This window comes from Trachypithecus francoisi, unplaced genomic scaffold (genome assembly GCF_009764315.1).
Source record: "Trachypithecus francoisi isolate TF-2019V2 unplaced genomic scaffold, Tfra_2.0 Lachesis_group4, whole genome shotgun sequence".
Taxonomy (NCBI): domain Eukaryota; kingdom Metazoa; phylum Chordata; class Mammalia; order Primates; family Cercopithecidae; genus Trachypithecus; species Trachypithecus francoisi.
The window spans coordinates 42,081,142-42,104,481 of record NW_022681469.1 but is presented as its reverse complement, the minus strand read 5'-3'; the positions used below and the strand labels follow the sequence as shown (position 1 = coordinate 42,104,481).

Genomic DNA, 23,340 nt, shown 5'->3' with positions numbered 1-23,340 from the left:
GGGAAAAGAACTTTTATTAAGCATCTATTACATGCCAGGTTCTATGCTATCTGCCTTACACTTGTCTTCCTGTAGCACCACAAAATGCCCTTTCATACATGAGGAAAAGCAGATTCAGTGAGCAAAGTCACTGATATTGTAAGATTAAAACCAAGGTGCATCTGATTTGAAGTCCCATGTTCTTTTCTATTTTTCAGTTAGAGGCACCTTTTAGGGAAAGCATTTTCATGGAATTCCTCTTATTCTTATGGAAATTCTTACTCTTATAGAAACTTTCAGAGCGATGGAAGGGCAGTAAGATTGGAAACATGAGTTATTTTGATACAGATTCCCTTAGGAATATTTAAAGAAGTTGTGATTATTTCATTATTTCATCTTAGAAGAAACAGTGAACTAACTTTTTTGTTTGTTTGTTTTGTTTTTTTGAGACAGAGTCTCGTGCTGTCACCCAGGCTGGAACGCTGTGGTGCGATCAAGACTCACTGCAGCCTCAACCTCCTTGGCTCACGTGATCCTCCCACCTCAGCCTCTTGAGTAGCTGGGAATAGTAGCTGAATAGCTGTGGTAGTAGTACTACCACACCTGGCTAATTTTTTGTATTTTTCTGTAGAGACAGGGTTTCACCATGTTGCCCAGGCTGGAAGAGTGGACAAATTTAAAAAGTGCTTGTTTGCAAGCTCATTAAAGAAATAAATGGCAGATGTTGACCTTTTGCATGTAATTTACCTAAAGCTATCTTAAAATATAATTTGGAAGATTTTATAGCATGGCTTCTTTAGACCTAAACAGAGCTGCTGAAGGATGCTATAGAATTTCCTTCTTCATAAAATATTTGTTTTGAACAAGACAGGCTTATCTTTTTGGTACTTATTCATAGTCCTAATTGGAGGTGGAAAACTAGACTCAATCAAGGATGAGCATTCAAGTAAACATGGAAGAAAAAAATCATTATAAATTCTGCTGAAACTGTGATTAAAATAAATGATACAGGACAGAGGATCTAAAATGATATTACAGTACAGAGACACATGAGGGTGCTCTAACCAACTGCTATAATAAATAAATTGTTCAAATATTGGGGAAAAATTAAGGCCCGTGGTGAATGGCAGTGATGAATTCTGACTTTTAACATTTGCTAAACAGAACAATCTCAGAATAGATGGTTTTATAAAAATAAAATATATTGCTCTCCCCTACCTCTCCCAGTTTAAAAAGTAGATGTTCATATTGGCCAATTTGGAAAATACTGAAAAGCACAGAGAAGAAGAAACAAAGTGGACCGACGTTACCGTCAGCCCTGGGAGGTGGGGGCTTTCTAGAGCCTTAGAGCCAAGCCAGTTGGAGGCTTAGCTCAGGAGACCTGCCTTCAAACACAAGCCCAGCCTGTTCTCATTTTGATTCCACAGACCTTCTGCTAGTACGAAGCGGGAGTAGAGACTGGGGGTCTAATGACCGCAAGAAGAGAATTAGAGACGCATGTTTATCTCAATACATTTACTCTCATTAAAGTTCATATTCACTGACATCATGCATCTCCTTGAAAAAGTCTGCCCACCCACCATTAATTAAAGCCACATTTTAAAAAGTCAGCGTGTGCACTTTTATTCCAATCAAAAGTAGCCTCCTAAGTTTTGCAGAGCAGGCAGGAGAATATCTGAGGCCTGACAGCTGTTCACCTCTACATGGTGAAGAATCATGTGATTTACATTAAAAGTTGTGTTTATTCAGGGCCTAAAATATAATAGGTATGATCTATTGTCTTGAAGAGTTGAAACATTCAATATCTAATGACCTATTTAGTGAAATTAACATTTATTTTGATAAGTCAATGTTCTTTTGGATACAACATCTGACCATATGCTTTTATCTTTCCAAATAGAGAAATCTAACCATATACCCTGTTTGAACAATTAAGCAGCACACTCCTATCAAAGACACCACACTTTATAACTTATACATGCACTATCAATGTTAAGACAAAGGTCAGTGTAAATTTTTTTATCCAAATCATTGCACAAACGGTAATTACCAATAGTTGTAGGATTGCAAAACCATAGTCTATTTTCTTGGCAGTAGCGACTGTAAGTTCATAAATTCATGAAAATTAGGAATGTTGATTTTTAAAGTTCAAGAAAGGTACTATTTGTAAACAGTTCAGGTCACACTCATGTTATACCATGTGCTAAGCAAGAGTTCTTTCCTTCCAACTTCCTTTAAATGAGATTTGTTCTCTCCAGGAGCCTAGTAAAGGGGTTTTCATCCATTCTTTTCTATTATTTTTCCTATTAAAGCCCCTTCAGGGACCGTTCAATTTTATGCTGATTTTTCTTTATATATTAATATCAAACACATTTTTATGTTGTGGTGATAAAAGACAAATTATGGTTATCTCTTCCTATTGGCAATTAGATTATTCTAGAATAGTTCTGAACAAATATTTGATTCACCCAGCCAGTTAATGCTTTCCACACAAAAGTATCAAGTACAGCATTACATTCTCTAGTTATTCTGGTCGTATCACCATCCCAAAAGACATGGGTCATCAATGGGTCAGAACATTGGCACTGAAATGGTTTAATCCTCAGGTAAAGCACCCCTGGACTAGGTGTTGAAACCTGACTTTCTAGTCCTTTCTACTAATTTCCTTGTGACCTTGAGTACCTTGAGGGCCTCAGTTTCCTCATTTAACAAATGGTGGTTAGAGGGGGAACACTGACTGGAGCCCAGGAAGTTAATCAGGTCTAGAGGAGAAGCGGACAGAATACCCTTTGGGGATCATGTCTTCCCCTGGTCCACTTACTTATCCAGCACCAGAAACAATAAGGTGGGGCTTTTATGAGTGAGACTTGGGTCAGGTTCCAAAAGAGGGCATCCCCAAATCTAGAAGAAGCCAACGAATCATGCTTGGTGAGTTGTTTTCATGATACATGTAAGAAAAGATGCTCTGGGTCTTTACATCCCTTAGATATAAGCATTCAATGTGCCGTTGCTATGTAGGATGAAGCACTATCCTAACCCACAGATTGTATCTTCTGCTTAAATGATTAGTGTCCAGAGGGACCATAAAAGACTCGAATCAACACAATGCCAAACGCAATGGGTGGACTCCTTCAACTAGCTGTAGGAAGGAAGGTGGAGTGTGGGTGGGAATATTTCAACCTAGTTGTTGGTATTCTTCAGAACAAACAGCTAATGGCTAGCGGATAGTAGGAAGTTGTGACTACACAGCATTTTATCAATTCTAGGAAAGTTTAAGATAAGCTCTGCCTAAGTGGTTTATAAAGCCATGCAGCCTACAAAATGAGCACCGTTGCATTTCCATACCTTCCTGCCAGCTCTGTTGTTATGAAGATTCATCAGGGCTCTGGCATCCTTTCCTTTCCTTTCCTTGGCATCCACGAATGCACGGGCAAATTTGATCCCATAGTCAATGTTATCACTGCAGCCACCCCAATCAAAAATGCCCTTGCTGTCCTTGGCGCTTCCCATCTTCTTTGGATCACAGGAACAAGATTTTACTTCTCCTTGGCTACAGGCCCTGGTGATGGCAAATACAACTCCAGCTGAGGAGATGGCATAAACAAAGGCAGATTCCCGACTACCTGAAACAAAAATGCTTTTCTTAAAAGTGGTCCAGTAGCACTATTTCTGAATAACTTTCATATGATAATTGTTTAATACTTGCTCTGTTTCAGACAACCTTTGCCACTAGACAACAAGGTACTGATATTCTTGAAGGGTTCTTTTCCAGAGCCCGGGCTCTTTCTTTAATATGAATCATCTCCATCTAATGTAGGTTTTTGTCAATTTAGATATCTATATGGCAGCTCTTCTTAAATAAGGAGTATCAAAGAAAAAGATGGCCTTGCCCAGCTCCTGGCTTCACATTAGTCTCAAACACAGGCTTGCCCGGTTTCAACAGAGAGCTCTAGATGTCCTAGAAGAGAGGAGCATAGCATCTCTAGGCCTTTTTCTTTACTTTACAGTCTGAATGCTACAATTCTATCATTCCACAATATAGTTGGGAACTTATGGCACCATAGCTTTCCTCAAAAAATCCTTCCAAACCTCCAGGACTTACTGAAGATACTCATATGCATTTAAATTATTGAGAATGAAATACTGAATTCAAAGAAATCTAGGGACTAAGGTGGGAAGAGAATTCTGACAGTAACCAGCCCCTTGCATTAACACGGGAGAGCTTTGGCTTGGCATTGACTTTCATAAGTAATTGAGAGATTGCTGAAGGCAATATGCAATATCCTTGAGTTACATACTATATGTCTAACTATTAAGGTGAATTTACTTTCTTCTGGAACACCTGCACTAATCACTGGTATTGGGTAAAAGACAGTGAAAAGTTTTTCTTTGGTTTTTCTGGAAGGAAACAAATTTACCGCCTATAATTCGACTTGGGCAAGAACCCTTTGGGGTGCTTTCTTAGAATTGTTCTTTATTAGAGCACAGGCTACTTTCACTTACAGGCTGAAAGGTACATATTTCAGTGCAATAACTACATTAAATTATTTTAATAATCTGTAGTAACTCATAACACGGTGTTGTGGTATAGTGACAGATATAAGGCTCTTTGGGGTCCGTGTGCACCTCATTTTTCAAGTGGAGCTGTATTTCATTGTTATTAGCATGCCCTTTTATTAACGGTTGCTGCAGCAAATATATTAACAATCAAAATAGAAGCTGGACAACCTAATGCCAATGCAAGGCAGAAAACAGAGAACCATTCGGTGATTCAATATGTCAAGAGGAGTGTGACTTTTTGAACCACACAGCTGGGAGAGCAAACCACCTTTTCGCATTGAAGCCTTGCTTGTTTCCGTTTGTCATTCAGTGTTAAAATTTATTATACATCCCTTGCAATATTTGCTCTGCTAGTCTCATTATTAAAAATCAGGAAAACATATCTACACCATATTAAATGGCACTTACCTCAGCCTTCAGAAAATATTTACCCCTCAAACCTCGAACCATCAAAAAAGGAATCAATCATGCCCTGTAGTTAGGTAAAATCAATTATATGACTATTCGCCATAGGTAGCAGGTAGTCCTCTCCAGAGGGAAATATGATGGTTATGAGAGCTATTTTAAAGAGTCCCAGCTTATACTATAGAGATCACAGATATTCTAAGTGGAATGGAGATGTTTTGTAAAAGAAGGTGACTAATACATGCTAATGTGACTTAATCTCAGGTAGTGGCTTTCAGATAAACGAAACTTTTATTATATCCATTTTACAGTTTAGGAAAATACCTTTTCCATAGTTACCCCATTTATCTTCTAACGCTTCGTTTGGGATTTAGAAGCCAGTGCCCATGTTTAGAGAGATCACATAGAGGAGGAAATTCCCAAAAGCTTCAGTATGTGGCACTAGTCTTATTTTTTAAGGAGAAAGAAGAGACATTTTATGAGGTGGTCTGTTACGGGCAAGGCATGGAAGATGGGGATGATAGTATATCAGGTAACCAGACAGTATTTTGAAAGCAACAAGAGATATAAATTGTCTAGGTGCAGAATTCATCCTGGTATAACTTGGAAACAATTACATTAACTTGTTGACTGAAAGAAAACAAATCACAATCTGCTTCATTTCAGAAATAATTTCTAAAGCAAAAATATGACTTTTCTAAATATTTGTCATTTATTATTCAAACACATTACTGAATAGCTAGATGTTCCTTTATTTAAATTAAAAATTTAGCACATTGACTGGTTTTTCATTTGACCTCCAGATGGTTTGGTACCATGTAGATATAACCCTATGATGTTTTTAGTTAAGTGTTTAGATGAATCACTAAAATGTTATGTGTGCAGTAGTAGCACATTTCAAGAGCTGGCTTTGTTACAAAACAAATTTTGATCTTGGGCCTCTTCTTAGAAAGATTCTTTTTAAAGCTATCACAAAATGAAACAAAATCCAAATCTAAGTGGTGACATCTATATTTCCTAATGTGTTGCTATTGAAGTTTCTCTAATTTTTGTATGGAGATAAATCAAGCAATGTCTACTAAGTACATAGGCACAGTTTTTATTTGGGGTAGAGAGATTGTTACCTAGGAAGACAAAACTCTAGAAGCTAGGGTTTCTTGAAGGTTATGGGTTGTTTGACTCTCTTTAAAGTATTTGCTTTATAAAAAAATATTTATAAGGATGAGACCTAATTACCTTTGTGTTTTCTAAGGCTAATTCTAGAATTTTGGAGGTGCATTCTTGCAGGGATATTTTTAGATTTGCTAGTTCTGTCCTTGTTTCTCTGCCTGTGACTGGTAACTGTCTGTTGAATGAGTAAATTACAAATGTTTCTAAAAATTGTTCTGTCTTACTCTGACTCTTTAAAGCCAAATAGGCAAATTTTCTCCATTTCTCTATGACCATGGGACATTTTGGTAATTTTATGTTCTTCTTATAAATGGTCTTGCCTGCTGCCTTTCCTGTTCATCTATGAGCATATTTGGATGTCCACAACTCTAGGATGTAACTTTCTCTCTAAGCAACTAATTGTAGAAATCTTTGGATAGCTTCATTGGAATTTCTTGATTATTTCCAAGATGAGCTGCTTTAGGCCAAATTCAGCCCTCCCATAACCAACACAAAATCATCACTGACAGTCACAATAGTTTGCATAAATGTTTGAGAGGGAACCTGGCCTTCTGTGAAGAATGGAAAGAAATTGTGTAGCATGACTGGTTTAAATTCTGAGTACTTTGGCAAAGTATCCTGCTTCATCTGAAAAAAAATCTGACGGAAGTATGAGTTAGAATCTCTTATTTACCTGAGGCCTAGACTAAGTTAAACTAATTCTGCTTCCTCCAGTCCTGTCACCCAGGCTGGAATGCAGCAGCAAGATATTGTCTCACTGCAACCTCCTCCTCCCAGGTTCAAGTGATTTTCATGCCTCAGCCTCCCAAGTAGCTGGGATTAAGGGCATGTACCACCACACCCATGGGGTTTTACCATGTTGGTGAGGCTGATCTCGAACTCCTGGCCTCAAGTGATCTGCCTACCTCGGTCTCCCAAAGTGCTGGGATTACAGGAGTGAGCCTGGCTGTTGCCTCTAGTTCTAACCTCCTTCCTCTCAGCAATTCTACAGCTCTGAAGAAACTAATAGCGTTAAGATTAAGTTACAGTATTTTATGAAAGAATCCCCAGCTTTGATGGATATATTTTCTTTAGGATCACTCGTCAATATTGCTTTCTTTGATATGTGATCTAAAGGTTTTATTCAAATATGTAGACACCTTATTAGATCCAGAGATGATCATATTATAAATGAGATGCATATCTAATTTGAAATCATTGCAAAATGGTTGTAAGCACTTTGAAAAAAAATCCTGATACGTTTTAAACACTGAAAGCCATGCATAATATAGCCAAAGATTACTTGTGCTAGATATTTGCAAACTCTCTTTAACAAGGTCTAGTTTCTTTAATTGATTCACTGCGAGATAATCTAGGTGAAGTCTTAAAATTCCATGAAGCTGAAATTTATTATTAACCTTTCAAAAATTCGCGATGTCATATCGAAACTCCAAAAGGAATGCAGAAGAATATAGTTCTTAAACTAGAGAATAAAATTGCAGAATATCGCAGTAAATTAACTTTAGGGATACTCTAAGAATGAGAGTACTACGCCCTTGGGGGATTTTAGAGACATTCAGTTATGCATTTGGCCTCATAAAACCCTAGGGCTGTGATGATTACATGATAGAAACACCCTCTGTTAAGCATTACCAAGTGCACAGTCCGGATGATTTTCTTAGGAATTGGGGGGGTAGGCAAAAAACAAGTATAAAGTTTCCTATTTTGGGGGTTTGCACATAAACTGCTGTGTTATCAGTCAGACTTTCTAATAGCAAATGGGCTGTGGTAGTTCTTGGAGAATGCTAATAATGCCAGGTTAGCAGACAGGCGTTATTTGAAAATACAATATGATTTTCAATTAATTTTCTTTGATTGTGCATTAGCTAGTGAGCTACTTTCCATATTCAGAACTTTTAAGAAGTTTACTATGTAATTAGAACATGTTTAAGGTTCCTGTTAAGGAAGAAAAAAACCTCTATGTATTCATGTTTCCCACCTCTATCCCCCATAGCTATCCTTATTGCTTAAAATGTAACTGGAAAATAATAAGTACCCACTACAAGTTTATCCACTCATTCATCATAATGAATGGACAGGGCCCGCAATACACAAGGCACCAAGCAAGGTGCAGGGAATATAGGTTAGTTTCTGCTCTTATAGAATTTACAGTCTGTTGGGAGGAAAAATGTTGAATTTAGTCATAGAGTGACTCAAGGTTGAGTAGCTGAATGGAAGGTGAAAAGTGGTGAGTAGAGATTTGTCTCTGCTTCTTAATAACACTTACGTGGTGTTTTTGCAATGCTGATCATTTTTTGCTGAGAAAAGATTTGAAGATTCTATCCTGATGATCTGCTCAAATTCTTCTGGAGGAAGCCCCAGAAAGACAAGGACAAATTCAAAAGAGACTTGTGGCTCCTTCTCTCTCGTCTCTTAGAGACAAAATCTGAACCTGGAGGATGTGCTGTATTGAAGTGATGGACAGAGCAAAGAATGAAAAGACAACAACCTGGGCTTCTACTTCTCCCTTTGAATTCACCTCTTGTAAGCCTCTAGACATGTTCCTTGATTTCTCTAGTCCTCACCTATAACACAGGGACAATGACGCCCAACAGAACAAACTTCTGATGGAAGAAAATGCAATAGAAGATAAGCAGGGTCTCTGAAGACAGGGTGAGGGAGCTGTGCATGAGTAGAGAGCCATAGGGGTGGGTGAAGGCAGGAGACTTACTTCGGAGTAGGACCCTGCCAAAGAGGCTGTGATCCCTGTCCAGAGTGTTGCAATTCCAGCGGTGCTGGCGGAACTGGTGCTGGCATTCCGCTGTCCACTCGGCCACGCCCTGGCTAATGGCACGCATCACATCTGGATGTCGGTGACACAGCTGCCGCTGGCTGCTCACCAGGCCTGGCACATTATCGCACATCACCCTGGAGGAGCCACCTGTAGCTCTCATGTACCTATAAGGGAAAAATCAACACAGAGGTGAGGGCAACATGAACAGAGAGGCCTGACTCGGTATTCCTGGGAGACTGAGGAGTTCAAAGCATTTTTCAAATATGAATTCCTTATCCTTCTGGTGATATTAGAAAACAAGGGTTTTTACTTTTTAATGTAGTGGAGAAACAGCCAAGGCAGGCAAGCATAGTGAGTGATCTTGCAGAAGTTATCCCCAAAATGCTGTGATGACTTCTCTTGGACATGAAGCTAGGTCCACTAGATGATGCTCTGGGCGGGGGGACAGAGGTGAGGTCGGCATCTGGGGAAATGAATGATGGGTAAGAAGCAATGTGTCTTAGGGAGAATGTGTGGAAGACTTTTCTCAAGAAGGTTCAGATCTCAGTGACACAATGTGTCTGGACTTGGCTTTGGGGGAAGCTGACCTTAGAAGCTCTTCGTTCCCATTTATTTGACAGAATGTCTTAAGAACTGTCTGTATCTGTCTAATCAACACCTGCTGGTATCTGATGTTACACTCTCCTCACAGACAGGCTGTTCTTTCCTTACTGAAGAGCCTTTTAAATATTTCCATTTTGTAGCTCTTTTTGGCTTTTATAAAGATCCTTTGGAAAAAATTCTTTCTATTGTTATTAAGGACACTAAATGTTTGGAAGAATCAAACAGTGTTATAGCTCCATAAAGTACTTTTTGAAAAGAAACTTTTAACAAAAAATTACATCATCATCTCTACCCAGATGTTCTCTATTAGTCATGAAATGTTTAGAAAGGTACCTTTTATATAACCCAAGCTGCCATAGGTGTCTTTTGAAGCGATCAAACAAGGAGAATGTCTTTTTCTTGTATTTTCATTATTTTATATGATCATAAAATCGTTACAGCTGTGACTTCCAAAAAATATATTTAAGTGACAGCTGAGAGACAATATGACAAAAAGCCTGAGCAATAAATAATGTTTATACACCCATGGAAACAGAAATAGTCATTTTATTGAAAAATGGTCAGTCTGATAAATCAATCTTTGATCCTGTGTCAGCAATGTCAAGGCTAAACGCCTCCCTGTTCAAAGCCGGCTTAGGAAGGAATTGAACCCCTCTTCCCATCAGCGCATTGCCTTGCTCCTTTGAAGAGCTCCAGTGTCTTCCTACAAATTTCCCTGCTCTAGTCTGTAATTGAGCTGAGACCCCTTACCAGATTCTTTAAAAATTAGCCCACAATAACGGGTCTCTCTGAATCAATATTTTAATATCTGTTCTGAAACTTTTAGGTGCAAGGAAATTACAGGGCTATCAACTCCATCTCTTTCCAAGACCAGAAAGTCGGCAGATGAAGAACAGCTTATAGATGCGGAGGGAATTTGCCTTTGGAACTTTCAGCGACCTGTTATGGTTCAACATTCCATCAGTATGCAAAAATAAGTAAATTGCAGACCAAAGTACAAAGGAAAGCAGCAAAGTTACTCTTTGCGGGGACGGTTGTGAACAGGGTAACATCTTAGAGACAGACCCCGGGGTTGTAGCTTTGCATTAAAGCCATAGTCTCTACCTGGAGGCAGCAAAATGTTCTTCCGCCCCACTGGGGTGAACCTGGAATGTGGAAGGACGGGAAATAATACAAAATCACACGCTTTGGGTTCTACAACTCCTGACTGCCTGAATTGGCCCGTCGATTTACCTTGAGGCAGTTTTGGGAGGGGGGTGGGGCGGGGGAGGCGATTGTAGTTTTCAAGGTGAATTTACACACACACACACACACACACACACACACACACACACACACACACGTCTGTACTAGAGCTGGAGACCGGGCTAGCACGTCTCTCAACAGGATAAGAAATTGGCTGATTTTGCTGTCGCTCAGCTGGATCCAAATAAGCCAAACATCGGAACTCTCATTTGGTGGGGGAATGTGGTTTTATGGAGTTGTCAAAGCTGAAATGATCTTCCGGGAAAAGAGAAGGGGCTCACCATGGGGCGATAAGAGGGCAGTAGCCAGGGTTCGGGCCAGAATCCGAGATTGCTGCGGCCGCGGGGAAACGCAGTCAGGAAGGGTCTATGTGGCCAATGAGGTCCCCACTCCGATCTCCAAAATCCCCCCGCGGTCGCGCGCGTGTACTTACCACCATGAAGAGTTGACCTCGGGGGTGAGCCAGGTCAAGAGCAGAGGGAGCCAGAGCCAGATTCCACCGAGAGGGGCGTTCATATTAACCCCCTTGCGTCTGCATCAGGTCAGACTCCGTGTGCCGGCGCCATGCGTGCCCAGAGCAGAAGCGCTCAGCTCCGGGAGCGCCTCGTCACGGCCGCCGGCGCCTCGCCGCGCCCCCGCCCCCCGCTCGCGTCTGCGACGAGTGGCGAGGCTCGCTGATAAAGTTTCAAACGATGGGCCCGGCGAGCGATAAAGGCCAGCCCGGGCCGCCTCGCCCACAGCCCAATTCCCCAGGCGCGGCGAGCGCCTGCAGCCCCAAAGCTCTGCGCGCCTCCCGCGCGCCCCTGTCCGCTCTGCTCCCCTCCGGGCGCAGCCGAGGGAGGGGGTGCTGCGCCTGGCGGGGGTGGGGAGAAGCGCGGAGTTTTAGACAAGGGTGCATGAAATGATGGCAAGAGATGTCTGGGGATGAGGTGAGGCCAGGAAGGGGGAACACCGCTGCATGGTTGCGAGCACACGCGAATACAGGCACCTTTAGGGAAGCTCCGGGCCAAAGAGCATCCGTGGGCTCTAGGAGCGCGCGTTCCGGATTGCCGAGGCCATCCGCTGGCAAACAAGTCCCTGAGCGTGCAATGTGGGGCAACGAGGAAGGGGGCCGGGGGATAAGGAGATTACTATGCATGGGATACAAGAATCCAGAGATGATTCTCAACTCATTGCTTCGCTTCTCTCCCTGACGCTGGGATGAAGGGCTAGCACTTGTAAATTTGGAGCTGCCGCGTCTATGCAGGGCAAGATTAGGGAGGAGCCAGGCCTCAGCGAAATGACCTGTTGGCTTTGATTCCTTGGTGCTGGGCTTATATACAGAGCCCATAGGGAGGGGAACTTGGAGGGTACATGACCCTCGGGACCTAACCCAGCAGTATCTGCCAAAGTACCCAGGAAAGATGCAGTTTTTACGCACATCCAGCTCCTCTCCGGAGCTGCGGAGCGCAAAAGATCACATAGAGAGGAACCGAGGCAGCCAGGCGTTCGCCGGGGGTGTGCGCCCTTGCACCTCCCGCCGCCCGGGCGCTCAGCCTGTGCGCCTTGTGGAGATTAAGGGACCCTCGGTCCTGGACCTGGGCCCCCGCCCAGCCAAGAGAGAGGGGCTCGGGCCCGCGGGTGGAGCATTTTGAGCAGTAGCTGGCTTGTAGCAGCGCCGTTTATCACCGGAAAGGAAGGAAGACCAGGAACTCGTGGCGGCCGTGAACTGTTCCATTGCTCTTTTCCTGGGGTGGAGGGACTCACTGCCCGCCCGAGGAGCGTGCTCTGGGGAATAGAGTGTGCGCCTGTGTGTATGTGTGGGAGGCGAATTGTTCGCAGGGCGTGGGGGAGGGGGTGCCGCCCAGATCCGAAGGACGGGCTCTCCCTCTCTCCCGCCCACCCTCGGGCCTGGGCTGGCCAGAGCGTCAGCCCTCGCCGGCCGCTAGCGCGGTGAGAGGCTGGACGAGGCGAAGCTCAGAGACGCCAAAAACCTGAAGGATGCTGTCATCGCCATCCCCTTCCCCCACGCTGGTCCCTGGCAGGTCCGGCCCCTCCCAGGCTGACCCAGATACATCCCCGTTTGGGTCCGGAAAGGGAGGGGAGGGAAACAAGCACCGCGCCACCCACGACTCGGGAAGAGGAGGGCTCCTCGCCAGGGCCGCTCCGTATCGCTGGGCCGCGACCCAGGGAAGTTCTGCTTGGTCTGCGTCGGTCGGGCGGGAGGTGCAGGGAGGGTGCATGCGGCGGCAGGCGGCGGGGCGGGGGAGAGTTTCTGCTCGCCGTGTGTGCACGCCGGCCATGGAGAGGGTATGATAGGCACCGGAGAGCAACATGTCTCTCATGTACCTCCATGCTTCTGCTCACAAACCTCCTTCCCCCATGAAGCAGGGGAATAAACTAAAGCTTACCTCCACCCTTCTTTGTCCCGCAGTTTCTTGAAGTAAATCCAGACACTTGGGAAAGAAAAGGTGGTTGGCTCCCAGGAAACATAAACATTGCCAAAATCCAAAATTTCACTTCTACCGTGAATAAAGTAGGAGTGTAGATGTGTATGTTGGGAAAGGTAGGCAGTTGTATGATTCTCTCATGGAGAATACGATTTGAAACCACCTAAAAACTCCAACTCAAGTTCCACCCATCTCAGCACATCGTGTCCTCGCAGCTAAGGGGTGTTAGAAGTACATGGAATGTGACCATCAGCTTACAGGCCCTTCCTCTCCGCCCAGGGAATTAGTGAGTGGCCAGGAGACCTGCCCTTCAGTTGATGGTGAGGCCAATGGAATGACCTAAACCTGAAACAGACCTCCTGGAAAAGGAATGGACCATCCCTAAAAACTAATTAAATCCAAGCCAGAGGACCTCATCCTGGGGCAGGAGGAGGGGTGCCACATGTCTCGCAAGAAGAAATTGGTTTTGGTGAAAGGCAAAAGGCTGAAAATGTTCGAGTGAAGCTAAATCCAGATGTGAAAAAAGGGTCCACCCAAACACCCCTTCCTGACCTGTCTAGAGGCCGTCTGGACTCAATGACTTGTCTCTTCCAGATCTGTGATTCCAGTTCCCTCCCATTCTCCACCCCTTTCACTTATGAACCGTTACTTAGCTCCAGCATAACTTCTTGTCGTGCCAAGAAGGCCTTTACTCACTCCTTGTCTGTAGTTATTCTCTCAATGGACCCCTTCACTTTGAAGATAAGGTGTTCACTAGTAGACATAGTTAGGAAATGCTCAAGAAAGTTAGGAGGAAAGAAGGTTACAGCAAACCTTACTTCTTTTGCAATCAAAACTACCATCCTAAAGAAGAGTTAATAAATAATGAAGTAAATTGCATATGACTTCAGCCTAGCTATAGCAGATGATGACGTAAGGAAAGAAAGGGTCAGAGTGTCTTTAGATTTATTAATTTAAACAACTGATTTTTGATTTCTTCAATGAGAAATCTCAGAATTGACTGTAAAATTCATTTACAGTATACAGAACCCAATTCTGTTTCTGGAGCTTAATGTTAGTTTGCTTATAACTTCAGTATAGCACTGTAGCCAAATGAGTCAGTCTATTTTCTTAGTTAGATCCATTGTTTGTCTAATCTCCCAGGGCAGTGTAAGAGAACTCATTTTCTACTGAGCCATCTCCACCCTTTAAAAATGGAGAGTTTCCTGACTTTTTAATGATTGCCATACTAACTGGTGTGAGATGGTATCTCGTTGTGGTTTTGATTTGCATTTCTCTGATGGCGAGTGATGATGAGCATTTTTTCAGGTGTCTGTTGGCTGTATGAATGTCTTCTTTTGAGAAATGTCTGTTCATATCCTTTGCCCACTTTTTGATGGGGTTGTTTGTTTTTTTCTTGTATATTTGTTTGAGTTCTTTGTAGATTCTGGATATTAGCCCTTTGTCAGATGAGTAGATTGCAAAAATTTTCTCCCATTCTGTAGGTTGCCTGTTCACTCTGATGGTAGTTTCTTTTGCTGTGCAGAAGCTCTTTAGTTTAATTAGATCCCATTTGTCAATTTTGGCTTTTGCTGCCATTGCTTTTGGTGTTTTAGACATGAAGTCCTTGCCCATGCCTATGCCTACTAAAAAGTCAGGAAACAACAGGTGTTGGAGAGGATGTGGAGAAATAGGAACACTTTTACACTGTTGGTGGGATTGTAAACTAGTTCAACCATTATGGAAAACAGTATGGCAATTCCTCAAGGATCTAGAACTAGATGTACCATATGACCCAGCCATCCCACTACTGGGTATATACCTAAAGGATTATAAATCATGCTGCTATAAAGACACATGCACACGTGTGTTTATTGCAGCACTATTCACAATAGCAAAGACTTGGAATCAACCCAAATGTCCATCTGTGACAGACTGGATTAAGAAAATGTGGCACATATACACCATGGAATACTATGCAGCCATCAAAAAGGATGAGTTTGCGTCCTTTGTAGGGACATGGATGCAGCTGGAAACCATCATTCTTAGCAAACTATCACAAGAAGAGAAAACCAAACACTGCATGTTCTCACTCATAGGTGGGAACTGAACAATGAGATCACTTGGACTCAGGAAGGGGAACATCACACACTGGGGCCTATCATGGGGGGGTGAGGGGGGAGGGATTGCATTGGGAGTTATACCTGATATAAATGATGAATTGATGGGTGCTGACGAGTTGATGGGTGCAGCACACCAACATGGCACAAGTATACATATGTAACAAACCTGCACGTTATGCACATGTACCCTAGAACTTAAAGTATAATTAAAAAGAAAAAGAAAAAAAAAGAAAAAATAAAAATGGAGAGTTACTTCTCAACCAAATAGTCATTTGTCTTACAGTCTGAACTGGCTTCTTCCTCAGGCAATAACTCCTAAGATAGCCACTCACTAACCAAAGGATAAGTGATAGTATCAATCATTTAAATCTCAGTGTGCCGTTAAATTAACATGTACCAAAGTCTTTTGCTTCCAGCCATGAGCGAGTAACAAGTACCTGAGTAGCTCTCCTTCTCAGGTATTGGACAGTAGGCCGCACACGGCTGTGATCCTTGAGAGAAGGGAAACATATTGGGTTTGCTCCACAACTATCCTGTAATTGTCCAGGTTTTTCTGCTGAAGAGAAAAATGTTTTTCTAGAATGTAGGAAGGTAGAATACAGGGAAGACAGAAGTTTCAGTTAACGGGGGAGAGACTGGAGTTTTGGGTTGTTGAAGCAGCTGAAATTTCTGAAGATAGGTAGTTATGGAAAAGTGACTCCCCCACAAGTCTACATGGAGATTCACCACCAGTCTTTGGCCAACAGCTAAGCTGAATATAGACATGACAAAACTCTGCAAGGCCTAACAGAGATTACCTGCTACATGTAGTGCATTCCTGCTACATGTAGTGCATTGTTGAGAGACATTGGAGTTCCATCACAGCAGGGCAGAGAGACCTCATTGAGCATTTCAGGGATTCAATTGAGATGCTAGAAAGGCCTTGCCTTAAAAGCAATAATCAGGCGAAAAAGCATGTCTTAGAGCAAAATTCAAAATCTTGTTCCTCCATAGCACAAACTGTAACAAAGAATAATATGAAATCAGACAGGACCAGGGAAATTTGTAAGAATGAAACAACACCCATTAAAAGAAAACGACATGATACAGACTCCCTACAATGGATAATTAACAATAAAAAATTTAATAGGCTGGACATGATGGTGCATGTCTATAGTCCCAGCCACTTGGGAAGCTGACAAGGGAGGATCACTTGAGCCCAGGAGTTCAAAACCAGCCCAGGGAAATATAGCAAGACTCTGTTTCTAAACAAACCAACCAGCAAACCCAACAAACAAATATAGAGTGAAAAACACACAAAAGTAACCTATACTGAAGAGAAAGCAGTCAATAGAAACTGATCCTGACATGGCCCAGATACAGGAGGAATTGGCAGGAAAGAAATTTTAAAGTAACTATGATAAATATGTTCAGGTATTTAAAGGAAAATGAATGAACAAGTGGAAAATGAACAAATAGAGAATCACAGTAGAAAAATGGAAGCCAAAAGAAGGAAATGAAAATTCTAAACCCCATTAGTGCAATTATCTAATTTGCAAAATTTGTACTTTCTGAAATGGTATTCCAGAAAGAAAGCAGAAAGAAAATGGGGCAAAAAAATATTTTGGAAATAATGCCCCAAATTTGGCCCAGATGATGGGAAGCATACATTTACCAATCCAAGAAAGGTGGAAAATCCCCAAAAGAATAAATACTCAGCATATCACACTGGCACACACCAAACTATTTAAAGCCATAGATGAAAAATCTCTAAAGCAGCCAAAGGAAAAAGATATATTAAATATAGGAGAACAAGAATATGAATTACACCTGGCTTTTAATCAGCAACAATGGAAGTCAGAAGACAATGGAATGACATCTATAACATGCTAAAAGAAAAAAAACATCCACATAGAAATCTATAATCAGTGAAAATACCCTCTGAAAATGAAGTGGAACTCTTTTCTTGCTTCTTCTTCTTCACTTAACCTTTGGAATAAGAAGCACATTGCATGAATAAGAGCAAAATGAAAACAGAACAGCCTGAATAAAGTCTAAAGCCAACCCTAGACAGGATCAAGATTTTCCAATGGTACTTTTTTTGCTATCCAAAAAAAAAAAAACTCCACCCTCCATGTTTTGTTTTGTTTTTTTAAGACAAAAAAAAAAAAAAAAAAAAACCCTCCAGGCTGGAGTGCAGTGGCATGATCTCAGCTCACTGCAACCTCTGTCTCCCTGGTTCAAACAATTCTCCCTGCCTCAGCCTCCCGAGTAGCTGGGATGACAGGTGCTCACCACCACACCTGGCTAATTTTTGTATTTTTTAGTAGAGACATGGTTTCAATATGTTGGCCAGGCTGGTCTTCAACTCCTGACCTCAGGTAATCTGCCCACCTTGGCCTCCCAAAGTGGTGGGATTACAGGCGTGAGCCACCACATCTGGCCAACTCCACTCTCCTTAAAGGAACATAGTATCATTCAGGATCTCCATAAATTTTCAGCAAATTAAAAATTATTTTTTAAAACCCCAAACAAAACAAAACCTAGGAAATAAAACAACAGAAAACAGAAATGGACCCACAGGTAATTTAGAGTTCTGGCTTATCTGAGAGGGACTCCAAAATAATTAAAAATGTTAAAAAAAAAAAAAAAACAGACAATTTTAAGAGAGAGTTGGAATCCAGACAGAAGACTTAACTAAAAATCCAGGACTACAGAGAGTAGAACAGAAGCAGTTACTGCAATTAAGAATTAGATAGATGGGTTGAGGATCTATCTATAATCAGCAGAACAGTGGATTAGTAAGCCAGAAGAGAGGTCAATATTAAATATTCAGAATGCACAGAGAGTATTAAAAGGATAGAAAATATAAAAAAGAAAAAGATAAATATGATAGAGTGAAAAGGTCTAACCTAATTGCAGTTGGAGATCTAGATGAAGAAGAGAGAATGGGACTAAAGAAATATTTAAATAACTACCCATTGAGAATTTTCCAAAACTGATGGAAGAAATCAAACCACATATTCAAAAAAACAAAACAAACAAACAAAAAAAACCCCTACAAACTTGTAGCAGGTTAAATACAGAGAAAACTACGTTCAGGCACATCACACATACATTTATTTCTGACAAAGGCAAAAAGAAAATATTAAAAGTTGCCAGAGGGGAAAAAACATTAATTTGAGGAGAGAAATCACAAGATATGGCTGACTTTTCAACAGAAACTATTGAAATCAGAAGATGGTAGAATGGCATCTTTAAAAAAGAGGTGGAGTGGGGAAGGATACTGCCAACTTGGAATTCTATAGTCATTGCAAAGATTCTTAAAAATGAAGACAAAATAAAGATACTTTCAAACAAAAGGTAAGAAAATCCCTTATTAGCAGAGTTGATAAGTATTAAGCCAGTTATTTAAGCTGAAGGACAATGATCCCAGATGGAATTATGGAATCAGAGTCCCCTGCTGGTTTTTGTGTTAATGATGTCATATATTTTCTTCTACACATTTTAAACTTTAAAAGATATTATAATCATTGTTTTAACTGTCAATACTATTTTATATTTATCTATTAATTTACCTTTCCCAATACGCATATTCCGTTTTGCAATTCCATAATTCCATCTGGGCTCATTTTAAGTACTACTGAATGGTGGTGAGTCTCCCATTTTGCTTTTCTTCTGCTGTCCTGCAGCCTGGACACAAGGCAGCAAAACCGTGAAGTGGGAGCTGGCATGGACAGAGAGGCATACAGGAAAGGTGTCTGGATTAAAGGAGTGTGAAAGAGATTTCTAATATACTCACAGTGAGTGGGAGTAGTTCCCTGAGTTCCTTCCTTTTAATTCTTTCACATCCCACACCCCTAGGCAAACCTATGCCAATGTTGGCAGCAGTGACAGTAGCAGCAGTGAGAGCCCACTGGTGATTAAAACTCTGAGAAATGGGAAACTTTCTGTCCAGGGAAACTGTTCCCAAAAAGACAAGATGAAATTCCATAGCCTTTTCCCCCCCTCTTTCCTTCTGCCATGTGGTCGTAGACATGGGTGTAGTACAGGAAATGTATGGCAGAGTGAGATGACTAAACCAAAGTTTCTGGCTAGAGGACCAAAATGAGGAGTCCTTGAAAATCAGAAAGTACTTAGGAAGTCAGGGGAAATGAGAATCTTGGGAAAGCAATCATATAAAGTTATATGTGAAGTCCTGTGCTTACCCTGTAGGTTATGTACACATGGATTTGCCCCTAATGATCATATCAAAAACTTTCAGAATGGAACTATGGGATAGACCACAATCCAGGTCCAAGACAAGATAATGGGTTGTACACGTGAGACAGGCATGAATAGCATTACAAGGCCTTTGAAAACTGAACTAACATCAGAACCAGAACCCACATAAGACTGATCAGAATTTGTGGCCTGAACCCAATTAGGTTGATCATACGTTGAAACAAGAATATCAGCATTCCACATAGATAGGATTTAAATAAGACCCGGAGTCTCTTAACATTCTATTCTGAATGTCCAGGATACAAGAAAAATTACTTGGCATACAAAGAACTAGGAAAATTGCAACTCGAATAGAAAAACAATAAAGAGACACTACTGCCTAGATGACAAAGATGTTGAAATTATCAGACAAAGACCTAAAATCAGCTATTATAAAAATTCTTCAAGAAGTAAGGATGAATACTCTTGAAACAAATGGATAATATAAAGTCTCAGTAAATAAACAAAAAATTTAAAGAGGAAACACATGGAAATTTCAGAACTGAAAAATTTATTAACTGAAAACTCTATCTCAATGGATAGGGGTGATAACAAAATGGAGATGACAGAGAAAGACGTGAATGAACTTGAAAATAGATCAGTGGAAGTTATCTAATCTTAACAGCAGAGGAAAAAATATTGAAAAGAAATGAAAAGATCCTTGGGAAATCTCTGGAGTAATACTCCAAGGTACAACACTGTGTCACTGGAATCCAAGAAAGAGAGGGGGAAACAGTCCACTGCAGCAAAAAATATTTGCAGAAATGGTTAAATACTTACTAAATTTGGCCAAAGGTATAGACCTAGAGATTCAAAAAGCTCAGCAAATCCAAAGAGGATACCTCCAAATAAATTAATGCTAAGATACGTAAAAATAAAATTGCTGAAAACTAAAGGCAAAGACAAAGTCTTATAAAGAGACAAAGACAAATGATGTATTACTTATGGAGAACAAAGGAGAATGATGATTTAAATTACTTTAGATTTTTCATCACAAATTATGAAAGCAGAAGAAAGTGGAACAACATTTTTTAAAGCACTGATAAAAAGAACCATCAGCTCAGAATTCTATATACAAGGAAAATATCCTTAGTGAAAGTGAAGTAAAGACATTCTCAGATGAAGGAAAACAAAGACAATTCATTGTCAGTAGACCTGTTCTAAAATACTTGCTAAAGGAAGTTCTTCAGACAAAAGAGAAATGATATAAAAAGGAAACCTGTAAAATATGAAGGAAAGGCAAGAGAAATGGTAAATATCTGAATAAAAGTTACAGACTCTTCTAGTCCTCTCCAGTTCTTTAAGAAGGCAGAAAAGGGGAAACAGGATTGAAAAACCAAGATAACACATAGAAAACAAATAATTAAATGATATACTTAAATCTAAACATACCCATAATTATATAAAATATGCAAGATCAAAACACAGTTTTTTTTCCAAAATTGATGTATTTATTATAATAAACACAAAATTCAGAAACAACAACAGTAGGTGGTATTTGGTGATAGAAATGAGACTTAAAAAATAGAAGTGGTATAAACAGGAAAACGGGCAGTTAGAACCATGAGACATCATTAATACTAAACCACAATCTATGAAGAGAGGAGATAAATAAAAGAGTGATAGCTGAGTTTGAAATGAGATATTACCACCTACCAACCAGAATAACTAAAATTTTATCGATCAATCTGACAATGCCAACTGTTAAGATATGAAACAAATGGAACTCTCACTCCTTGCTAGTTGAAGTAAAAGTGATAAAGCCACTTTGGAAAACTGACAGAATCTACAAACTCTGACCACATGCATTCATATTGTTTAACAAGTCCACTCTAATTACATACTCAACCAAAATGCAAACACAACAATTTTAAAACAGAGATTTTCTGAATGGATAAAAACACAAGTGTATGCTGTCTACAAGACATTCACTTCAAATACAATTATACAGATAGGTAAAAAGGAGAAGTACACAAAAAGATAAATGACACAAACACTAATTAAAAGAAAGGCAAAGTTGATATACCAATATTAAAGTAGATATCTAACCAAAATAAAGGTTAGCTAGGATAATGAGGGAACATGACATAATGATAAAATGGTCAATTCACCAAGAAGACATACTGTCCCTAAATGTGTATAGACCAAACAACAGATCTTCAAAACATATGAAGCAAAAATTTGACAGAACTGAAAGGACAACACAGACAAATGCACGATTACAATTAGAGATGTCAACATTCCTCAATCAGTAATTGATAGAACAAATAGAAAAATCAGGAAGACACAGAAAAACTCAACAATGCCGTCAATCAATTGAAATTAGTTGACAGTTATACAACACCTCCCACTACAACAACAGAATATACATTCTTTACAAGTGCATATGAAATATTCACTAAGATAGATCATAGGCTGGGTAATAAAACAAATCTTAAAAATTAAAAGAATCAAAATCATTCAAACGGTTTCACATTCATTACAGAATTAAATGATAAATCAATAAAAGAAAGAGAACAGGAAAATCTCTAAACTCTTGGAAACTAAGGAATACACTTCTAATAATCTTTGGATCACAAAAGATGTCTCAAGGGATGTTAGAAAATATTTAAACTGAATAAAAATGCATTATTGTGAAACTGTATTTAATATAGATTCTTAGAAGTCAAGAATACATATTGTCATCTCCTGGGTAACCGCTAAAAACTAACAAAATATATAACTGTTCCAGTTTTCTATTGCTGTATAACAAACCACTCCAAAACTTGGCACTTCAAAACATCAATTTATTATTGTCTTTCACAATTCTGTAGGTTGACCAGACTTAGCTTGGTGGTTCATGCCTGGGATCCTTCATATTGTTTCAGGGGTTGCAGCTGGGACTGGATTCATCCCAATGATTGACTGGGCTGGAGGTCCCATGTGGTTTTTTAACTCATATGTCTTGCAGCTGTCATCCTCTTCATGGCCTGGATTTCTTACAAGCTGGCATAGGACTCCAAGATGGAGGAGGTAAAAGTTGCCAAACTACTTAAGAACTACACCTGAATCTCATCAAAGCAGTTGCAGGACCTGCACAGATTCAAGAGAGTGAGAAGTAAACTCTGCTTCTTGATAGGAGAGTAATAAAGTAACACTAAAGGAGAGCATGTGGCAATAGGAAATATTATTGTTGCCATCTCTGGAAAACAGTCTTCTACAGTCTTCCCTTTGGACACAACAATTCACATTCCTTCCACATGGGCAAAATAAACCCACTCTCTCTTTCAAGTCCCCTAAATTCTTATTCCAATAAGGCATTGGCTTGCAGTCCAGGACCTTGTCATCTAAATCAATTACAAATGCAGATAAGGCTCCTCAGGTGCAGATCCTCAAATCTTTATGAAAATGCAATAGGCATAGAACAGTCATCACAATTTTGGAGAAAAACAACTTGGGAGATTTACATTATGAGATATCAAGCTTACTTACTATAAACTAATAATTAGGGGACGGTGATATGGCACAAGAATAGTCAAATAGGCAAATGAAACCTAACAAGAGTGCAAAAATAGACCCATATATAGGACCAACTTCATTTTCAGCAAAAGTGCCAAGCAATTTAATGAAGAAGAAAGGAGGATGATTAAAGTTTTCCAATTTCTAATTTTAAGGGAAAAAGTTAGAGCTACTACTTCCCTTTAGACTTTCCATCTGGTATTAGGTTAAAATTTTAAGGATCATCACTAAAAAGAATTTTAAAAAGATGTAAATTTATAATCTCACAAAAAATGGAGGGGGAATAAAAAAACAAACTCCATACACATTCAGTGGAAAGAAAGTAGGAAAGGAG

At 40.3% G+C, this 23,340-nt stretch overlaps 1 protein-coding gene across 3 annotated transcripts in view; it reads right to left on the bottom strand.

Moving 5' to 3' along the window:
- WNT2 (Wnt family member 2) overlaps positions 1–11,597 on the bottom strand; it is a 47,009-nt gene extending 35,412 nt beyond the window's left edge. For all 3 annotated transcript variants that reach the window (XR_004433025.1, XR_004433026.1, XM_033193429.1), the window contains exons 1-3: positions 11,169–11,597; positions 8,825–9,051; positions 3,325–3,602 (exon numbers count right to left, since the gene is read on the bottom strand). Coding sequence is in view for 1 of the 3 variants with exons in the window: in XM_033193429.1 (XP_033049320.1) it covers positions 3,325–3,602; positions 8,825–9,051; positions 11,169–11,251 (588 nt within the window). In the remaining 2 variants the exon portion in view is untranslated. The remainder of the gene's footprint in view (positions 1–3,324; positions 3,603–8,824; positions 9,052–11,168) is intronic.
- Between the last annotated feature and the right edge of the window lie 11,743 nt (positions 11,598–23,340).